Genomic DNA, 19,258 nt, shown 5'->3' with positions numbered 1-19,258 from the left:
CAGAAGAATAAGATTCCTAGGCGTAGAACTGGACTCAGCCCTGTTAAAGACCTTTCTCCCCCAGGACAAAACCGTAGCATTAATAGAGAAGATCCGAATATTTCAGAGTTCTCACAGATGCTCCATCAGACGGTCCATGAGTCTTCTCGGAAGTCTAACTGCCTGCATCCCCTCGGTTGCCTGGTGCCAAAGCCACACAAGGGTAATCCAAAATTGGATCCTAAGTGTATGGGATGGAAGACAGATAAACCTAGACAAAGTTGTATGGATTCCTCAGTCCGTAAAATCAGATCTAAGCTGGTGGAAAGAAAGAAGAAGGCTGCTTGGAGGTCTACAGTGGCGAAACTATCCGGCCGTTCAGGTAATAACAGACGCAAGTCTCGAAGGCTGGGGAGCAAAAATAGGAGACCACCTTCTACAGGGTGCTTGGCCAGAAGACATAAGGAGAAGATCCTCCAATTACAGAGAGCTGTACGCTGTCCTCGAAGCTTTAACAAAAGGAGAGGACCTACTGAGGGGTCATCATCTAAAAATTCTATCCGACAATACCACAGCTGTGGCATACCTACGACACCAAGGAGGGACAAGGTCACGCCTGTTGGGTGCTGTAACAATGAGAATCTTCTCCTGGGCAGAAGAGAACACCTTGTCGCTCTCCGCCATCCATTTAAAGGGCTGCGAAAACACAGTAGCAGACTACCTGAGCAGGGAAAAAATAGATCCAGGGGAATGGTCCCTGAACCGAAAAATCTTCCAGAGGATCTCAAAAAGATGGGGTCATCCGGAAGTAGACTTATTCGCTTCAAGAAAGAATACGCAGGTAGAATGCTTTTGCTCCCTAAACCAAGAGAACGGTCCATGGGCAATAGACGCCCTATCAATTCAGTGGAGGTGGAGACTAGCTTATGCATTTCCCCCGATACCACTACTACCGCGAGTCATCCAGAAGCTTCGAGGAGAACCAACTACTCTCATCCTAATAGCCCCCCTGTGGCCAAAGAGGAGCTGGTTCTCTACTCTAAGACAGCTATCGCTGGAGGATCCCTGGGAAATTCCTTTTCAGAGAGACATCTTAGTCCAGGGCCCACTTCTGCATCCAGACCCAGGAATCTTCAGACTGGCAGCCTGGATCCTGAGAGCGAAACCTTAAAGAACAGAGGCCTGTCAGATAAGGTGATTCTCACGCTCAAGGCCAGTAGAAAAAAAGTGACATCTTCCATCTATTTAAAAATATGGAAAAGATACTGTTCTTGGTTAGGAATTGATCGCCCGGACACCTCCTCTCCCCCCATAAACAAGATTCTGGACTTCCTCCAGAGCGGACTGGAATTAGGTCTGAGACCTAGTACTCTGAAAGTACAAATATCAGCCCTCCGTACCTTCTACGACTGCAGCTTAGCCAATCACAGATGGGTCAGGAGATTTATTAGAGCAGCTTCAAGGTTAAGACCCACCCTTAAATCTAGAGCTCCAACTTGGGACTTGAACATCGTCCTAGAAGGCCTAACAAAGCCTCCGTTCGTACCGTTATCAGAGATCTCCTTAAAACACCTTTCTCTGAAAACTGCTTTCCTGATAGCAATTACTTCAGCAAGACGTATTGGAGAACTTCAGGCCCTATCCTGCAGGGAACCATATCTCCAAATTTGTAATGATCACATCCGCCTAACGCTCGACCCTGGTTTCCTCCCTAAAGTAGTCTCCTCCTTCCACCAGGAACAGGAAATTTTTCTACCTTCTATCACTAGGTCCGAAGTTGCAGGGTCTGATGATAACTTGTATCTCTTAGACGTTAAGGATACGGTAATTCAATACCTGGAGGCTACCAGGGCTCTTAGAATAGACAATAATCTACTAGTTCAATTCTCTGGGAAAAATAAAGGGAAGAAGCTAGCCAAATCCTCCATAGCTAGATGGATCAGGTCCACCATCGAGTGTTGCTACAGGATACAGGGCAGGCCCAGTCCCGGCAATATTAAAGCCCACTCCACTAGGGCCACTGCCTCCTCTTGGGCTGAAAAAAGAGGCGTCTCACTAGACCAGATTTGTAGGGCTGCAACCTGGGCTAGCACAAACACCTTTGTAAGACACTATCGCCTTAATCTTCCGGACTCGAATGAGTCTCTTTTTGGTCGGAAGATTATACAGGCCATATCCCCACCCATGTAGTCATTTGATACGTCTCAATGTGGGCCGTCATGGTGGATGAAATGGAAAAACCGCAATTAGACTTACCGGTAATTCCGTTTCCTTGAATCCACCATGACGGCCCCGTACTATTCCCATCCCAAAAAAACACACATATTATATGTAGTAAAAAAAAAAAATATAAAATAAATAAATATATATATAAAATAAGAGTTTAAGGGTATGAATCAATATCTTTTACTCTTTTCCACCTTTCGGATAATTTGTAAAGCACTGAGGAGGTGGAGGGGTGGGGGGAATTTAAACTCTCTATGTGTTCCTGCCCCTACAGAGGTCAATGTGGGCCGTCATGGTGGATTCAAGGAAACGGAATTACCGGTAAGTCTAATTGCGGTTTTTTTCACACAAAAGCACACAGAGCTATGGGGACTGGGTATTGGGTTGCTAGATGGCCGCTAGCACATCCGCATGTCCTCAGCTCTATACCCAAAATCCTGGTGACAGGTTCCCTTTAAGAGGGGTCTCTGCATATTATATCTAATCAGTAGTTGGTACTAGGGATCGACCGATTATCGGAAGTACCGATATTATTGGCATATATTTAGGAATTTGTACATTATCAGCCTCTAACCTTGCCGATATACCGATAATGCATATAAAGCAAATACTAGTGAGCACTTCCATTATGGAAGTGCGCACTAGTATGCGTCTGGAGTGGGGAAGAAGCGCAGCAAGCGCTTCGGATACTCTCCCTCCCTGGTCTTCTTTGATAGGGCCCGCGCTGCATTGTCCTGACCCCGTACAGCGTCAGAACTATAAGCTGACGCTGCCTGGTGACAGTTCAGCGGGGGCCGGAGAAGACAGGGGAGCGAGACGCGGGACCTGGAGATGAAGGAGAGGTGAGGAGTTTATTTTATTCATCTGAGGTCTGATAGGAATTAATTAAGGTCTGATAGGGGTTAATAAAGTCAGTGAGAAGGGGGGGATGGTGTGGAAATTGGCATTTAGCACTAGTATATTATAAATGTAAATTATAAATGGACTACCAACTAAGGGCTTTATTAATTTATTATTTACTTTTATAATATACTAGTGCCAAATGCAAATTTCCACCACCTCAGTGACTACCAACTAATATAATACATATTATAAGATATAAAATATTGGTATAAATTATCAGCCTGGAAGTTCATAGATTATCGGTATCTGCTCTAAAAAATCAATATTGGAAGGTAGATCTTTTAGAAAGTATTTACCCGTGCCTTGCTCCGTCAATGCTGCACTTACACAGGCTGGATGCGGCCGCTCCTTTACCTGTTCAGCTGTATTTACTGCTTTGCGTTGAGCAGGAAAACATGTGGCCACATCCGGTCAGGACTTGGGCTGAAGAGCCCGCAGGAGAGATGGTGGCATTAGAGGAAGGGGTTAATACTAAAAGATCTTCCTTCCTCAGGTTGGTACCAACTGCTGATTAGATGACATGCACAGAGAACCCCTTTAAACTCATTGCAGTTTTTTGCGGAAGGGTTGGGTTAGGATTTTGACATTTTTTTTTAAACTTTTTAATCCACTTTTTTTTTTTATTTTTTTTTTTTTTACTTTTACAGATTCAGCCGGGAAAGCAGATAAAATTTAAACGTCTTGAAAGTTTTGTGAGAGACTCCAGAAGAAAGTTGAGAGATGACTGCAGGTTACGCAGAATGCAGATCTATAAGAAGATCATCCCCAACATATCCAGCGAGAAGCTCGCCTTTGTAGTGAGAATTACTGAGTACGTTGCCGTAGTGACACATGTTGTGTACTAGGAAGAGAAGCTGGTTACTTGTTACACCGCCAGCTGTCCCTGTTTATCTGGTCTCTGATGAAGGAGGGGTCGGGGGCTGGTTCTGCCAGAGGGACCTCAGAGAGACATTATGGGTGACTGGTTGACAATGCAGGTAGCCCCATGACAGCCGGTATGGCTGGTGGCAAGTAACCTTTTCTCCTTTGGTTGGTCTTTTCCTGTATTCGATTATCTAGACATGGTCACTTCCGTCTATTTTTTATGTCTGCCTCATGTAGCTTTCCAATCTGTCCCTCAGCATTCAGGGTGTGAACCAGCACGTGCTCAGAATCATCAAAATCTTTAGACTGGGAAAGATTTTCTCTGGCGTTTTTGTGAAGCTGACCCCAGAATCTTTGAAGATGATACAAGCGATCGAGCCATACGTGGCATGGGGGTGAGTAGCATTGTGTGTTACCCCCAGGGGTCACGGAGCTTCAAAATAGAATGAAGAAAGATTTATGAATCTAATTGAAAAACAGTCTTTGTTGCCCATATTAAGACTCATGCACACGCGTGATACCGGCCTGGATTTCTTCTGAGTGCAGGAGCGCACGGCGTCATTGGTCGCTCTAGATTAGGCATGCTCAACCTGCGGCCCTCCAGCTGTTGCAAAACTACAACTCCCAGCATGCTCGAACAGACTACAGCTATCAGTCTACAGCAGGGCATTGTGGGAGTTGTAGTTTTACAACAGCTGGAGGGCCGCAGGTTGAGCATGCCTGCTAGATCATACCAGTGTATTACTGTACTGTGGCAGCAGGAAGCGCACGGCGTCATAGCAACCAGTGACGCCGTGCGCTCCTGCACGCAGGAGAAATCCAGGCCGGTATCATACGGTTCCTGTTTCACGGACGTGTGCATGAGGCTTTAACCAATCATTGCTCAGCTTTCCTGCATTATTGTGATCCTGAAAACTGATTGTGCTGTGATTGGCTGCCAGATGGTTTTATTTTTATTTTTATTTTATTTTTCATTTTTATTTTAGACAGTTTCATAAATCTCCCCCAAGTAGAATGGGAATCCATTGAGATGTTATGTTCTCTGAGAAACCCTACAGTATCTTATCATAAGCAGGGCTGGATACAAACTAGTCACCATGGTAAAGCCCTGGTAAACTGGTTTTGCCCACTGAACTTTTGGCAACTTAGTGCTTCCTCCTGGTGCCTCAATGTCCATGTCGTCTTGAGAAGCAGTGCAGAAAAAGGCATGCAGCTGTTCTATATAGTGGGCTGCTCATATGTAGCTTCCTTCCAGCAGAGGGCACACTCTGGCATTAGATAAGGGATACTTGGCTGTGACTTCTAGGAGTAGTGGTGGACTGTTAGGAAGCTGTTACTGTCTCTTGAGGAAGAGGGAAGTTAGTGCCCCTGTGACTATTAGGGGTGAAAGGAAAGCCTTATGTGACTAGCATTTAAATGAAAGATGGGACAGCAGCTTTTTAAAGGGGTTTTCCAGTAAGGACCTACCTCAAAGATCCAGAACCACCACTCCAGGCTCTGTTTACCTGGCTGCATCGGTGACGTTACGTCAACACCATGTGATTGGCTGCAGGGGTCACATATTGTCGACGTAACGTCGACCTTGCAACTGGTAACTAGAGCCTGGCGGGAAGAACCAGAGCGGCGGTGCAGTATCTGTGAGGTAGGTCCTTACCTTTTCTTATTTTGGCCGGATTACAGGCGTTCAATCTCTTTCACTGGGTAATTGAAGTGGAGAGTGTGGGGCACAGTTTTTAGATACATTCACATGGGCCACATCGTGGCAGAATGGCGGTTGTGGTTTTGTCATGTTGACTTTATGGTGCAGATCTGTACTACCATGTGTGAATGGACCTTTCATAATGAGGCGATGGATAAGTTATACTGTCCCATGACAAACACTTACCCCTATGAGCAGGATGGGGATAAGCGTCTGATGTGTGGGGGGGCTGACTGCTGGTCCCTCCATCAATCACCAGATAGGGGGCCCTGTGTTCTCCCATTTAGAGTGTGTGTGCACTGCTGCTCCATTCTATTCTATGGGACTGCTGGCGATTGCCGGGTTCTTGGCAGTGCATATATGACTGCCTTCACATTCAAACACGGGAACACACAGCCCCATTCTCATGATTGCCAGGAGCACCAGGGAATATGTGTTTGTCATGTGACAACCCCTTTAACGAGGGAGGGAGTAGCAATTTAGTGTAACTACCAGAGAGGGCTCTGGTCTATCTACTGGAGGGTGGTGTCACGCCTTGAATGACGTGCAGATCTGGCCATACAGCTCATCATTATTGGCTCTTACAGCCGGCTATGGTTTGTTCAGGCTTGCATTACATTAGAGTTTCTATCTAAGGCTACTTTCACACTGGCGTTTCTAGGTCCACTTGTGAGATCCGTTTCAGGGCTCTCACAAGCGGCCCAAAATGGATAAGTTCAGCCCCAATGCATTCTGAATGGATAAGGATCCGTTCAGAATGCATCAATTTGGCTGCGTTTTGTCTCCGTTGCGTTTTTTAGACAGTCACCGTCTGATCATGCGGAGCCAAACTGATCCGTCCTGACTTACAATGTAAGTCAATGGGGACGAATCCGTTTTTCACTGACAATATGGTGCAACTGAAAATGGATCAGTCCCACATTGAAAGTCAATGGAAGTCAAGAAGGATCCGTACTTTTTATTTTATTGTTATGAATAATGCAAACGGATCCATTCTGAACGGATACAAGCGTTTGCATTATCGGTGTGGATCCTTCTGTGCAGATACAAGACTGATCCGTACCGAACGCAGGTGTGAAAGTAGCCTTATTCATTATTTTGCATATTGTATAATAAGTGGAAATGCACATCAAATTGGTATCATAAATACATGTGAGGCGATGATATTGACTTCTGATGTCAGGCCACCGCTCAGATTTCTATCATTAGACAGAAATAAAGGCATTTATATTTTAATGTAATTCCTTTAATCTAGCACAAATGGAGCATGATGAGTGCTAGATTACCAGATGGCCCTAGAGAAGTGTACGGAGGAAAGCCTGCTATAAACTCCCATAATCTCATACTATCACTTTCTGATCAGAGGAGTTTCCCATTCAGTTCTCTCAGATGTAATATTTTTAAATATATTTACTTTAGATTATTCGTATTTGACCCAGTTATTATTTTGCAGTTTCCCAAACTTGAAATCTGTACGAGAACTCATCTTAAAACGTGGACAAGGAATGGTGAAAGGCAAAAAGATGCCTCTAACGGACAACAATATGATAGAAGAGCAGTTGGGTAAGTGTCTTGTTTTCGTAATACATATGATTGTTTCAGGCATTGTCTTAGGCAATAGACGTCTGTGACTATTACTAGGATGTCTGATCAGCTTTTGTGATTGTGATGCTAAAATGAAGAGGTTCTAGGAAAGCCCTATGCCACCACTTCTGTGGGCACGCTGTTTTCATGCAGCTACGTGTCCTGCTATTGACTATAGTGGACCAGTCATGTGGCCCTCAAAGAAGGAGGAATAAAGGAGATGAGGTGGCATGGGGCTTCCTAGCACTGCTACAACTGCTTTCTAGAGTTTCAGCTCTCGGTCTGCTGCTGATCAGCCATTGGTGGTATATTTACAGCAGTGTCAGTCCTGATAGTTTTTCTTTATCGTCCAGCATTTCCAAAACTGTGTATTTGCCGACTATCAAAGTTACAGAGGTAGTGATGTTCGCCAAATTTACATCTTAAAGTAACCAATTTTGAGCATAGAATTAAGGAGAACCTGTCACCACGAAATACAGTGCAGTCTGCAGGTAGCATGTTATAGAGCAGGATAAGCTGAGCAGATTGATATGTAATTTTATGGGAAAATATTCAGTAAAACTTGTAATTTACACATATATTTGCTCCTTCTATCCTTAAAGGCTATGTACACCTTCGGGGAAATTTTTTGATTGCATTTTACTCATTTGCGGCTAAAAATAATTTTTTTCAATTGCTCTTTATTAAAAATATTGAGCCGTTCTGTCACAAAGGTTTAACTGTTTTTTTCTAGTTGTGTGACTGGTACTTTCACTTTGTGCCAGTCGTCTAATAACCCTGATCTCTAATAACACTTATCAAACGTCCTTATCAATAAGATAAGGATTGACCTTTGTTGTGTTTATAAGGTCTGAGTGCAGAGACGAGAAACCCTTCAACTCCTCAACCGACAGAGCAGAGAGAAAATTCAGAGAAAAGGACTACATATTTTCTAATGAAGACCAATTGAAAAAATGATTTTATGCTCATAATGAGTAGAATCCACTAATAAAAATAAAAAAAGCCCCCAAAGGTGTACATAGACTTTAACCGCCTCACGTCCGCCCATAGGATATAAACGTCCTATGGGTGGACGTCTATTTCTGACAGCACGTTTTAAAACGTCCTGTCAGAAATAGCAGCTGCACGCTAATCGTGCAGCTGCTGATCGGGTTGCCCGCTGTCAGTGACAGCAGGGCAACCCTAAGACAAGGCAGGGACAGTGCCCTTCACCGAGCGCTGTGTCTGCAGAGCAGGAAGCGCTGTGCGCTTCCTGTTCCGGCCCGGCGGTCATGTGACCGCCGGGACCGGAGAGTGCAGGGGCTGTGTGAGGTCTCTCAGAGACCTCGATCAGCCCTGCTGTGAGGCTGTACAGCGCTGGATTGCTGCTGTACAGCCTCTATAGGGGTGCATTTGTCCTGTAACTGGGGCTACTATGTCAGCCCCAGTTACAGGAGAAATCAACAGTGAAAAAAAAATAAAAAGTGAAGTAAATGTCCCCCAGAGGTCTTGTATGACCTTATGGGGGACGAAAAGTGTAAAATAAAATAAAGGGTTGAAAAAATAAAATAAAAAAAAAGTTTCACATGTAAAAAAAAAAAAAAATCCCAAGTAAGGAATAAAAAAAAAAATTAAAAATAAAATAAAATAGACATATTTAGTATTGCCGCGTCCGTAAAAACCAGCTCTATAAAAATATCACATGACCTAACCCCTCGGGTGAACACCGTAAAAAAAAAAAAACTGTCAAAACAAGCAATTTTTGTCACCTTGCATCACAAAAGGTGCAACACCAAGTGATCAAAAACGCGTATGTCCCACAAAATGGTACCAATAAAACCGTCACCTCATCCCGCAAAAAATGAGCCCCTACATAAGAAAATCTCTCAAAAAATAAAAAAACTATAGCTCTCAGAACATGGACACATTAAAACATAATTTTTTGGTTTCAAAAATGCTATTATTGTGTAAAACTTTAATAAATGAGAAAAAGTATACATATTAGGTATCGCCACGTCCGTAACAATCTGCTCTATAAAAATGTCACTTGACTGAACCCCTCAGGTGAACGCTGTAAAAATAAATAAATAGAAACTGTGCTAAAACAACCAATTTTTTGGTCACCTTGCCCCATAAAGTGTTATAATGAATGATCAAAAAATCATATGTACCCAAAAATAGTACTAATAAAACTGGCACCTTATCCCCTAATTTCCAAAATGGGGTCACTTCTTGGGAGTTTCTACTGTAAGGGTGCATCAGGGGGCTTCAAATGGGACATGGCATCTAAAAACCATGTGGAGTTCCTTTCCTTCTGCTCCCTGCCGTGTGCCCATATAGCAGTTTATGACCACATGTGGGGTGTTTCTGTAAACCGCAGAATCTGGGTAATAAATATTGAGTTTTGTTTGGCTGTTAACCATCGATGTGTTAAAGAAAAAAATTGATTAAAATGGAAAATCTGCTAAAAAAGTGAAATTTAAAAATTTGATCTCCATTTTCCTTTAATTCTTGTGGAACGCCTAAAGGGTTAACAAAGTTTGTAAAATCGGTTTTAAATACCTTGAGGGGTGTAGTTTCTACAATGGGGTCATTTATGGGGGTATCCACTATGTAGGCCCCACAAAGTGACTTCAGACCTGAACTGGTCCTTATAAAGTGGGTTTTGGCAATTTTCTTAAATTTTAAGAATTGCTTCTAAACTTCTAAGCCTTCTAACGTCCTAAAAAAATAAAATGACATTTCCAAAATGATGCCAACATAAAGTAGACATATGGGGAATGTTAAATAATAAATATTTTATGAGGTATCACTTTCTGTTTTAAAAGCAGAGAAATTGAAATTTAGAAAATTGCAAATTTTTCAAATTTTTGGGTAAATTTGGGATTTTTTCATAAATAAAGGTGAAATATTTTGACTCAAATTTATGACTATCATGAAGTACAATGTGTCACGAGAAAACAATCTCTGAATGACTTGGATAAATAAAGGCGTTCCAAAGTTATTACCACATAAAGTGAGATATGTCAGTTTTGCAAAATTTGGCCTGGTCAGGAAGGGGGCAAAGGGCCCAGATGGGAAGTGGTTAAAGGGAATCTGTCACCAGTTTTATGGTGTACTAGCTAAGGGCAATACAAACTAGTGATATATCCCCTTAGAAAAATGCTGGGTCACTTTCTTTAATTAACCTAGCCATATTGTATTGAACGGCTCCAGTGCATAATGAGGAGTCCCGAATATTTATGAGCTCCTGGCTCTCCCCGCCTACCTGCTGCTGTCAATAAGAGGCAGTTGGTGCAGGGAGAGCCGGGAACTCATGAAAATGGGGACTCATCACTGGCGTAGCTATAGGGTTTTGCAGCGGTCGCAATTGCGACCGGGCCCCTAAGCCAGGAGAACGCGGCCCGCAGCTGATAACTGAAATCAGATTCACAGGGAGCGGAGGCTGAGAGGCGAGCCCTGACTGTGCAGGGCAGGCGAAGTGAGGAGGGGGAGCGGCTTTAATTCAGGAAGAGGAAGCTGTGTGCAGAGGTGCTGCGAACTTGCGAGTGACTCCTCTCTCCTATCCTGCGACTGCGAGACACTGACTGACTGTTGATATACTGAGGTGAGCGTGGCGCCGGCGACGTGATAAACTACTGTACCGTCCGACCGGAGTCCTGGTCCGGTCCAGTAAGTGACTGTCCCTGGCCTGAGTGAGTCCCCTGACCCGCCTGGTGGCTGACCCAGAGCGCCGGTGAGATCGTGATGAGCCCAGACCAGTCAATACCCCCTTAGGAAACCCCCCCCCCCCCCCCTCAGTCTTAGGCAAGTGACAAACTCAGCTCTGCTACATCTACAATGAGCAACTACAACAAATGTAATGCCAAACAGCAGTTCCTCTATGTGATGCCTTGGATAGCTTCCACTGGACCCACAGCCTGTGGGTCCAGTGGAAGCTATCCAAGGCATCACATAGAGGAACTGCAGTTTGGCATTACATTTGTTGTAGTTGCTCATTGTAGATGTAGCAGAGCTGAGTTTGTCACTTGCCTAAGAATGAGGAAGGGGGGCAGTTTGTCACTTGCCTAAGGGGGGGGGGCCTCCCACTGTGCACATTAATCCTGGCTGATCGATCGCTGCTGCTCTCACATCTAATGAGAGATTTCCTAAGGGGGTATTGACTGGCATTAGGGACGGGCTGGTGGATGAGGGCAGCCACCCGGTCCTGCCTTTGGATCACCCAGTTTGCACTTGGCTATGCCCAGGCCCCATGCCAGGGGGTCCCTGATGTATTAACTGACCAATAACATGGAGATCCCAGTGCCAGCTGCCTTGCTGGTGGACGATTGGCATATACTTCTGCTGTGGGCCACAGGGATGTATTAACTGGTGGCGTGATAAACTAACCCCCCCTCCCCCACCCCCAGTCTGTGACTGTCCCTGCTGGCTGCTGCAGATGAGTAATCTCATCTGTCCCTCCCTCTTGACTGATAGAGCTGGAGGCTGGAGTCTCTGGACATGTTGTGGGGCCCTGAAAGTCTCCCTCCTGCACTGCTGCTACAATGGTAGAAGAGCAGAGTACATGTGCTGCTACTTCTGGGTTGCAGTGAATGCACAGTCTCTGTTCCAGCAGAGACTCTGACTCTGAGCACATGCGCCACTACTCAGAGCAGCAGCGCAGGTGTGCAATTGTCCTGGTACGGCGAGATATCCGTCCCTGTCAATCAAGTGGCAGGGGGAGATTCTTTGGCAGCGAGGACAGCCCCCTGTAACACCGAAGTCACTATGCTGCCACAGACTGCCTACTTTAAAAAATAAAATAAAAATTTACTACTTTTAGATGGCATCTTTATCATCATCATTATTATTATGCACTTATTGGATTAAAATTTTATTTTCTCTGAAATTTTAGTTCTGCTATTGGGCATGGTGGGCGCGCAGGGGTCTGGTGGTGGTAGGAAACGGTATTGAGGGTAGGGGGGGCCCAAATTGAACTCTTGTACCAGGGCCCATGAGCCTATAGCTACACCCCTGGGACTCATTATGTATTGGAGCTGTTAGGATTTAAAAGTAAGGGCAGCAGAAAACTGGTGACAGTTTTCCTTTAAGACCACCCCCATGACCAGCTATCAGTGGCTGACAGCCATCTATGTATACACACTTATTCAGGGAGTGCATCAATCACTGAGCACACCTCCCCAGTGTACAACTGAAGTCAGAAATAAGAGAGATTTTAAATATATAAATTCAAGTTTTACTGAATCATTTCCCAATCGGCTCAGCTCCTCCTGCTCTGTAGTGTGCTGCCTGCTGATTTCACTGCATTTTTTGGTTGCACCAAAATTTTCACTATTTTCACTTAACCCTTTCAGGACCAAGCCATTTTCACCTTTCTGCCCAGGCCATTTTTAGCAAATCTGACATCTGGCACTTTGTGGTAATAACTTTAAAACGCTTTTACGTATCTAGGCTATTCTGAGATTGTTTTCTCATCATATATTGTACTTAATAACAGTGGTAAAATTGAGTCCAAAAATGTCATTTTTCTTTATAAAAAAAAACAAATATACCAAAAATTTTGAAAAACTTGCAAATTTCCAAATTTCTATTTCTCTACTTTTATAATATAGTAATAACTCCAAAAATAGTTATTACTTTACATTCTCCATATGTCTACTTTTGGATCATTTTGTGAATGCCATTTTATTTTTTGGGGACGTTAAAAGGCTTAGAAGTTTAGAAGCAAATCTTGAAATTTTTCAGAAAATTTCCAAAACCTACGTTTTGAGGACCAGTTCAGGTCTGAAGTCACTTTGTGAGGCTTACATAATAGAAACCACCCAAAAATGACCCCATTTTAGAAACAACACCCCTCAAGGTATTCAAAACTGATTTTACAAACTTTAAAAATGGAGATGACATTTCAGAATTTCACTTTTTTGGCAGATTTTCCATTTAATTTTTTTTCCCGTTAACAAAGAAAGGGTTAACAGTTAAACAAACTTCAATATTTATGACCCGGATTCTGTAGTTTACAGAAACACCCCATATGTAATTGTAAACTGCTGTATGGGAGCACGGCAGGGCGTAGAAGGAAAGAAACGCCATATGGTTTTTGAGAGGCAGATTTCACTGGGATAATTTTAAGCTGCCATGTCACATTTGAAGACCCCCTGATGCAACCCTAGAGTAGAAAATCAAAAAATGACCCAATTTTGGAAACTACGGGATAAGGTGGCAGTTTTGTTGGTACTATTTTAGGGTACATATGATTTTTGGTTGTTCTATATTAGGGATCGACCAATTATCGGTTTTACCGATATTATCGGCCGATATTCAGGATTTTGACCGTTATCGGTATGGGCCTCTATTTTGCCGATATTCCGTTAACGTACTGGGAACAAGGATCGCGCTGCTGACAGCGCTCTCCGTGTTCCCTCAGCAGCACAGGGGAGAAGGCAGCAGTGTCTCTTCCCCCCCCCCGTGCTGCTGCTGCCGCCAATGAGAGGAGGGAGGACAAGAGGAGGGGAGAGGCTGTGAATAGGACCTCACACTCTCCCTGCTGCTCTGTGCACACAGCAGCATGGAGCTTACCATGGCAGCCAGGGCTTCAATAGCATCCTGGCTGCCATGGTAACTGATCGGAGCCCCAGGCTTACACTGCTGGGGCTCCGATCGGAGGCGGAGGGCAGAGGGGACCCTGTGGCCACTGCCACCAATGATTAATGGTGGGGGGGCGCACTGTGCCACCAATGTTTTTAATACTGGGGTGGGGGGCGCACTGCGCCATAAATGATTAATACTGGAGGGCTTGGGGGGGCGCACTGCGCCACAAATGAAGATAAATCTCTCATTTATTCATATACAGGAGGCGGGAGCTGGCTGCAGAATCGCATAGCCGGCTCCCGACCTCCTCTGAGCGGTAGCCGCGATTTGCGGTAGTTAACCCCTCAGGTGCCGCGGATCGCTGCTACCGCCATAGAGGTTGGGAGCCGGCTATGTGATTCTGCAGCCAGCTCCCGCCTCCTGTATATGAATAAATGAGAGATTTATCTTCATTGGTGGCGCAGTGCGCCCCCCCAAGACCCCAGTATTAATCATTGATGGCGCAGTGTTCCCCCCACCCCAGTATTAAAAACATTGGTGGCGCAGTGCGCCCCCCCCACCCCAGTATTAAAAACATTGGTGGCACAGTGCGCCCCCCAGTATTAATCATTGGTGGCAGTGGCCACAGGGACCCCTCCGATCGGAGCCCCAGCAGTGTAAGGACACAGCCTTATTTCACCTTCCACGGGACCCCGCCTTGCATTTAGCCAAGGTGCCTGCTCAACGTTTTGAGCAGGCACCGGGTTCCGATCACCGGGCGGCGGTGATCGGAAATACACAGGACGTACCCGTACGCCCTGTGTCCTTAAGTACCAGGACATCAGGGTGTACCGGTACGCCCTGTGTCCTGAAGAGGTTAAGGACCAGTTCAGGTCTTTAGTCACTTTGTGGGGCTTACAGAATAGAAACCCCTCATAAATGACCCCATTGTAGAAACTAAACCCCTCAAGTTACTCAAAACTGATTTTACAAACTTTGTTAACCCTTCAGGTGTTCCACAAGAATTAAAGGAAAATGGAAATGAAATTTTTCAATTTTACTTTTTTGCCAGATTTTCTATTTTTTAATCCATTTTTTCTTTAACACATCGAGGATTAACAGCCAAACAAAACTCAACATTTATTACCCCGATTCTGAGGTTTACAGAAACACCCCACATGTGGTCGTAAACTGATGTAAGGGCGCAGAAGGAAAGGACTGCCGCATGGTTTTTGGAAGGCAGATTTTGCTGGACTGGTTTTTAGACACCATGTCCCATTTGAACCCCCCTTGATGATGCACCTCTACAGTAGAAACTCCCAAAAGTGACCCCATTTTGGAAACTAGTGGATAGGTGACTGTTTTATTGGTACTATTTTGGGGTACATATGATTTTTTTTTAATCGCTCTATTACGTTTTTTGTGAGGCAAGGTAACCAAAAATTGGCTGTTTTGGTACTGTTTTTGTATTTTACAACGTTCATCTGACAGGTTAGATCATGCGCTATTTTTATAGAGCAGGTTGTTACGGACTATATCAAATATGCCTACTTTCTTTGTTTCAGTTTTACATAATAAAGCATTTTTGAAGAAAAATGTTTTTGTGTCCATTTTCTGAACGCCATATTTTTATAGGCTCATTTTTTGCAGGAAGAGTTGACTTTTTTTTATTGGTACCATTTTTGGGTACATATGATTTTTATTTGATCATTCATTATTACACTTTATAAGGCAAGGTGACCACAAAAATTGGTTGTTTTGGCACAGTTTTTTTTTTTTTTTTTTTTTTTTTACAGCGTTCACCTGAGGGGTTAGTTCACGTGATATTTTTATAGAGCAGGTCATTACGGATGTGGAAATACCTAATATGTATACGTTTTCTTATTTATTTAAGTTTTACACAATAATGGCATTTTTGAAACAAAATAAATGTTTGTGTCTCCATAGTCTGAGATCATAGCTTTATTTTTTGACCGATTGTCTTAGGTAGGGGCTAATTTTTTGCGGGATGAGATTACTGTTTGAGTGGTTCTATTTTGCGGGGCATGCGCCTTTTTGATCGCTTGGTGTTGCAATTTTTGTGCTTGTAAGGTGACAAAAAAGGGCTTTTTTTTGCACTGTTTTATTCTATTTTTTTTTTTTTTTTACAGTGTTTATCGGACGGGGTGGATCATGTGATAGGGGCGTTTTTGTTTTTTTTCGTTTTTGTTCTTGAAACTTTTTTTAGTTTATTTTTATTAAAAAACTTTCGGTGCCCGCCCGATCACCATGACGTAATAGTACGTCAAAATGCGGGAACACACCTGCCACCATGACATACTATTACGTTATATGTCGGGAAGGGGTTCAATTATGCCTCTTTGGAGACTACTCACTCACATTTTCCAAACTTGGTGACTGATTACAAGTTTTACCCTGGCACATGTTGCAGTTCATTACAAAAACAAGGCAGAAACTGCTTGTAAAGGTGTGCGAATGACTCTTAAGTATTGACCTTTATTTTCCTCCTGTCTTAGGGCAATTTGGAATCATCTGCTTAGAAGATGTGATTCATGACCTATATTCAGCAGGAAGCAACTTTACAGCTGTAAATAAGTTCCTGTGCCCCTTCCAGTTGTCTATAGCCCGTCACGCAGGCATTAACAGGAAAGGTTATCTCACTGAAGTTGGCGATCCTGGAAACCGAGGTGTTGGCATTAACCAGCTTATACGGAAGCTCAACTAAAGGTAAGAAGTTGGCCAGCAATCTGAACGTGAATGCCCCCTGCTCTGCCATTCTGTGCTGATTAATTTCCTCATTGTTTTTCCTCATTGTTTTCCCCTAACAGTTGGAGCTCCATTTTTCTGATACCAGAACTCCAAATGCTGTTCTTGGGACTGGAGTAAATGAGTCCTTACTGCGTACTGTTTTACCATTGAATTCAATGTGTAAGGCTCTGTTCATATCGGTGTTGGGGGCTTTGTTAGGAGCCTTCATTGCAGATTCCTTCAGCATGTTGCGCTATTCTGTCTGGTAAAAAATTGGACTCCCTAACAAAAACCTAACTGACCTCATTATAGACAATGGGGTCCATCCGGCCTTGTTAGTTTATCTGCTGGATCGGGCACATCTGTTATTTTCGTAGTCCAGCAGAACCAAGAAGTCTAGTGTGAGCCCATCCTAAGCTATAAGCAGTAAGCTCCCCTTAATGGGAGAAATTGGTCATTACAGAATATTGGTCCTAATTAGGTGAAAAACGGTGGTCAGCGGGAACATTCATTTAAAGAGAGTCTGCCCCCTCCCTCAAGCACTATTAAATATGTATATGTACTATAGCGGACATTAAAGGTATTGTGCAAGAATTGAGTGTTTTGGGCAAACCTTCCCGGAACTCTAAAGTGAAGCTGATTTACCCGTTCCTGGTGCTGGCTCCCTGCTCCTTCTCCAAGCTTGTGATGTTCTGATGCCGCATGGGTTCTTGAAAAAACTTAACGTTCTCGCACAACCCCTTTTACTCTGGATCACTACTTTGTGTATACTGACCCCAACCCCTTTATTCACCTGCAGAGAAGTGAAACAATGAGAGGACTTCCTGAGCCCAAGTTCATGAGTCCGGTCAATGTATTACAGTGGCGGTTTGTGGCAGCACAGTAGGAGGGAGTATACACACATAAGGTAGCGATGCAGAGTCAGTGTATGCTATACTGTTCATGTAGTACTGCAGTTTTTAGTGCTTGATGGAGAGAATTTGGTTGTTAACTTGGTAGAGGGAACTATGTAAACCCTTTATAGAGGACCTGTCACTGCTGCTAACATTCCTGTTTTAATAGCTACATGCTTTCCCCCATGTAATAACCATTCTGGAACAACTATTCCTATGGCTCTATGTTGTACCATTCCTTTATTATTTCTACTAGAAGTTATGAATGAATTGCTAGCAGTCTGCAGTAAGGGTACAGAGGGGAGGTAACCAGTTGGGGCTGTGTACCTGCACAGACTCACTCTATCCAATCAGTGCTGTCATTTTCAGACTGTGCAGGTACACCCCCCAACTGGTTACCACCCCTCTGTACCCTTACTGCAGACTGCTAGCAGAATTAACAAAGGAATGGTACATAGAGCCATAAGAATAGATGCTCCAGAATTGTTATTACATGGGGAATGCATGAAGCTATTAAAACAGGCATGTCTTCTTTAAGAAGTGGATCCACGTAAGTTGCCCCATGTGTTCTATGTCAATTTTGGGAGTATACAGATTGTGTTTTCTTATTTTTCAGGCTCTCCTCACACGTTTGGATCACCAGTGCCCTTTGAAGTGGTATTCATTCAGATGTTTCTTGAGCACAGCGGATTGCTACATGAAGACTTGTAAACCGAAGAGCGGCAGGACCCCCAAATCTTCTGGACATCTGACTTGTGACACCTTCAAACTTTATCTGTCAGAGTAAATGTACATTACCTGTAAAGAATTTGACATTTTACCTGGACTCATGCGGCCATGGACTATGGTAAAGGAGTACTTTCATAGTGTATATAACATTATGTCAGCCTGACGTGGTATCAGGAACTTTCTTGATTTTTTTATTTTTATGTAAATTAAAGTTTATATTATACCTCTATTTGGACTGGTGTTTTTAGAGTGAATAAAAAAATTACATCCTTTTCTGAGAGTCGCACTTTTCCAGCTATTTTGCAATAATAGACTTTACCACATATAGACTTGGCACATTCATTGCAGATTTTCAATAAAGGAGCAGCACAGAATATACATTATTAGACTTGGGGCTCATTCAGACGGCCGTATGCTGTCCGCAAATGTTTTTTTTTTTGTGGATTAGATGCTGTCCCGTTCACTTTTATGGGGCACTTTTCTTCCATTTGCACGGCTCAGCAAAAAAATAAAACATGTCCTATACTTATCAGTGAAAATCAGGACATGGCCTTTATTGAAGTCTATAGATCAGCCAAAAAACTGAATGCAGTCCGTTTTTGCAGACAGCATACGGCCGTCTGAATGAGCCCTTAACATGCAATAGCTGATCTTTATATAATGTCCTTGCCCATAAGATCGTACAATCTACGGGAGAGGCCCCTGCACATAAGAGCTTCCAAACTACAGAAAAGAGGTCACTTCCCATGAGAGATTACAAGCTACAGGAGAGAGGTCACTTTCCATAAGAGATTACAATCTACAGGAGAGAGATATAGGCCTCCTTGGAAAAAAAAAAATTTCAAAGCACTCTTAAAAATGAGTGCGTTTGAGGATGTTAGGACTCATGCACACGGCCATAGTTTCAGTCTGCATCTGATGCACATTTTTTGCAGATCAGATGCGGAGCCATTCATCTCAATGGGGCCGCAAAAGATGCAGACAGGACCCCTACGGTTCAACTGTTGGAAGAGGCTGCCACCTTTTCCTTGGCCTGTGATGTCACGTTCTTTGATCACATGACCTTTGTGCAACTCAGTCACATGCA

At 43.6% G+C, this 19,258-nt stretch overlaps 1 protein-coding gene across 1 annotated transcript in view; it reads left to right on the top strand.

Moving 5' to 3' along the window:
* The window catches only part of RPL7L1 (ribosomal protein L7 like 1), a 28,095-nt gene extending 9,651 nt beyond the window's left edge, over positions 1–18,444 (top strand). The window contains exons 3-7 of the mRNA XM_040437554.1: positions 3,756–3,919; positions 4,230–4,367; positions 7,125–7,234; positions 16,318–16,528; positions 18,059–18,444. Coding sequence (XP_040293488.1) covers positions 3,756–3,919; positions 4,230–4,367; positions 7,125–7,234; positions 16,318–16,526 — 621 coding nt within the window. The 3' untranslated portion in view covers positions 16,527–16,528; positions 18,059–18,444. The remainder of the gene's footprint in view (positions 1–3,755; positions 3,920–4,229; positions 4,368–7,124; positions 7,235–16,317; positions 16,529–18,058) is intronic.
* The last annotated feature ends 814 nt before the right edge of the window (positions 18,445–19,258 follow it).

Source organism: Bufo bufo, chromosome 6 (assembly GCF_905171765.1).
Source record: "Bufo bufo chromosome 6, aBufBuf1.1, whole genome shotgun sequence".
Classification (NCBI taxonomy): Eukaryota; Metazoa; Chordata; class Amphibia; order Anura; family Bufonidae; genus Bufo; species Bufo bufo.
The sequence above is the reverse complement of the archived record's forward strand: the minus strand, read 5'-3'. Positions and strand labels throughout refer to the sequence as shown.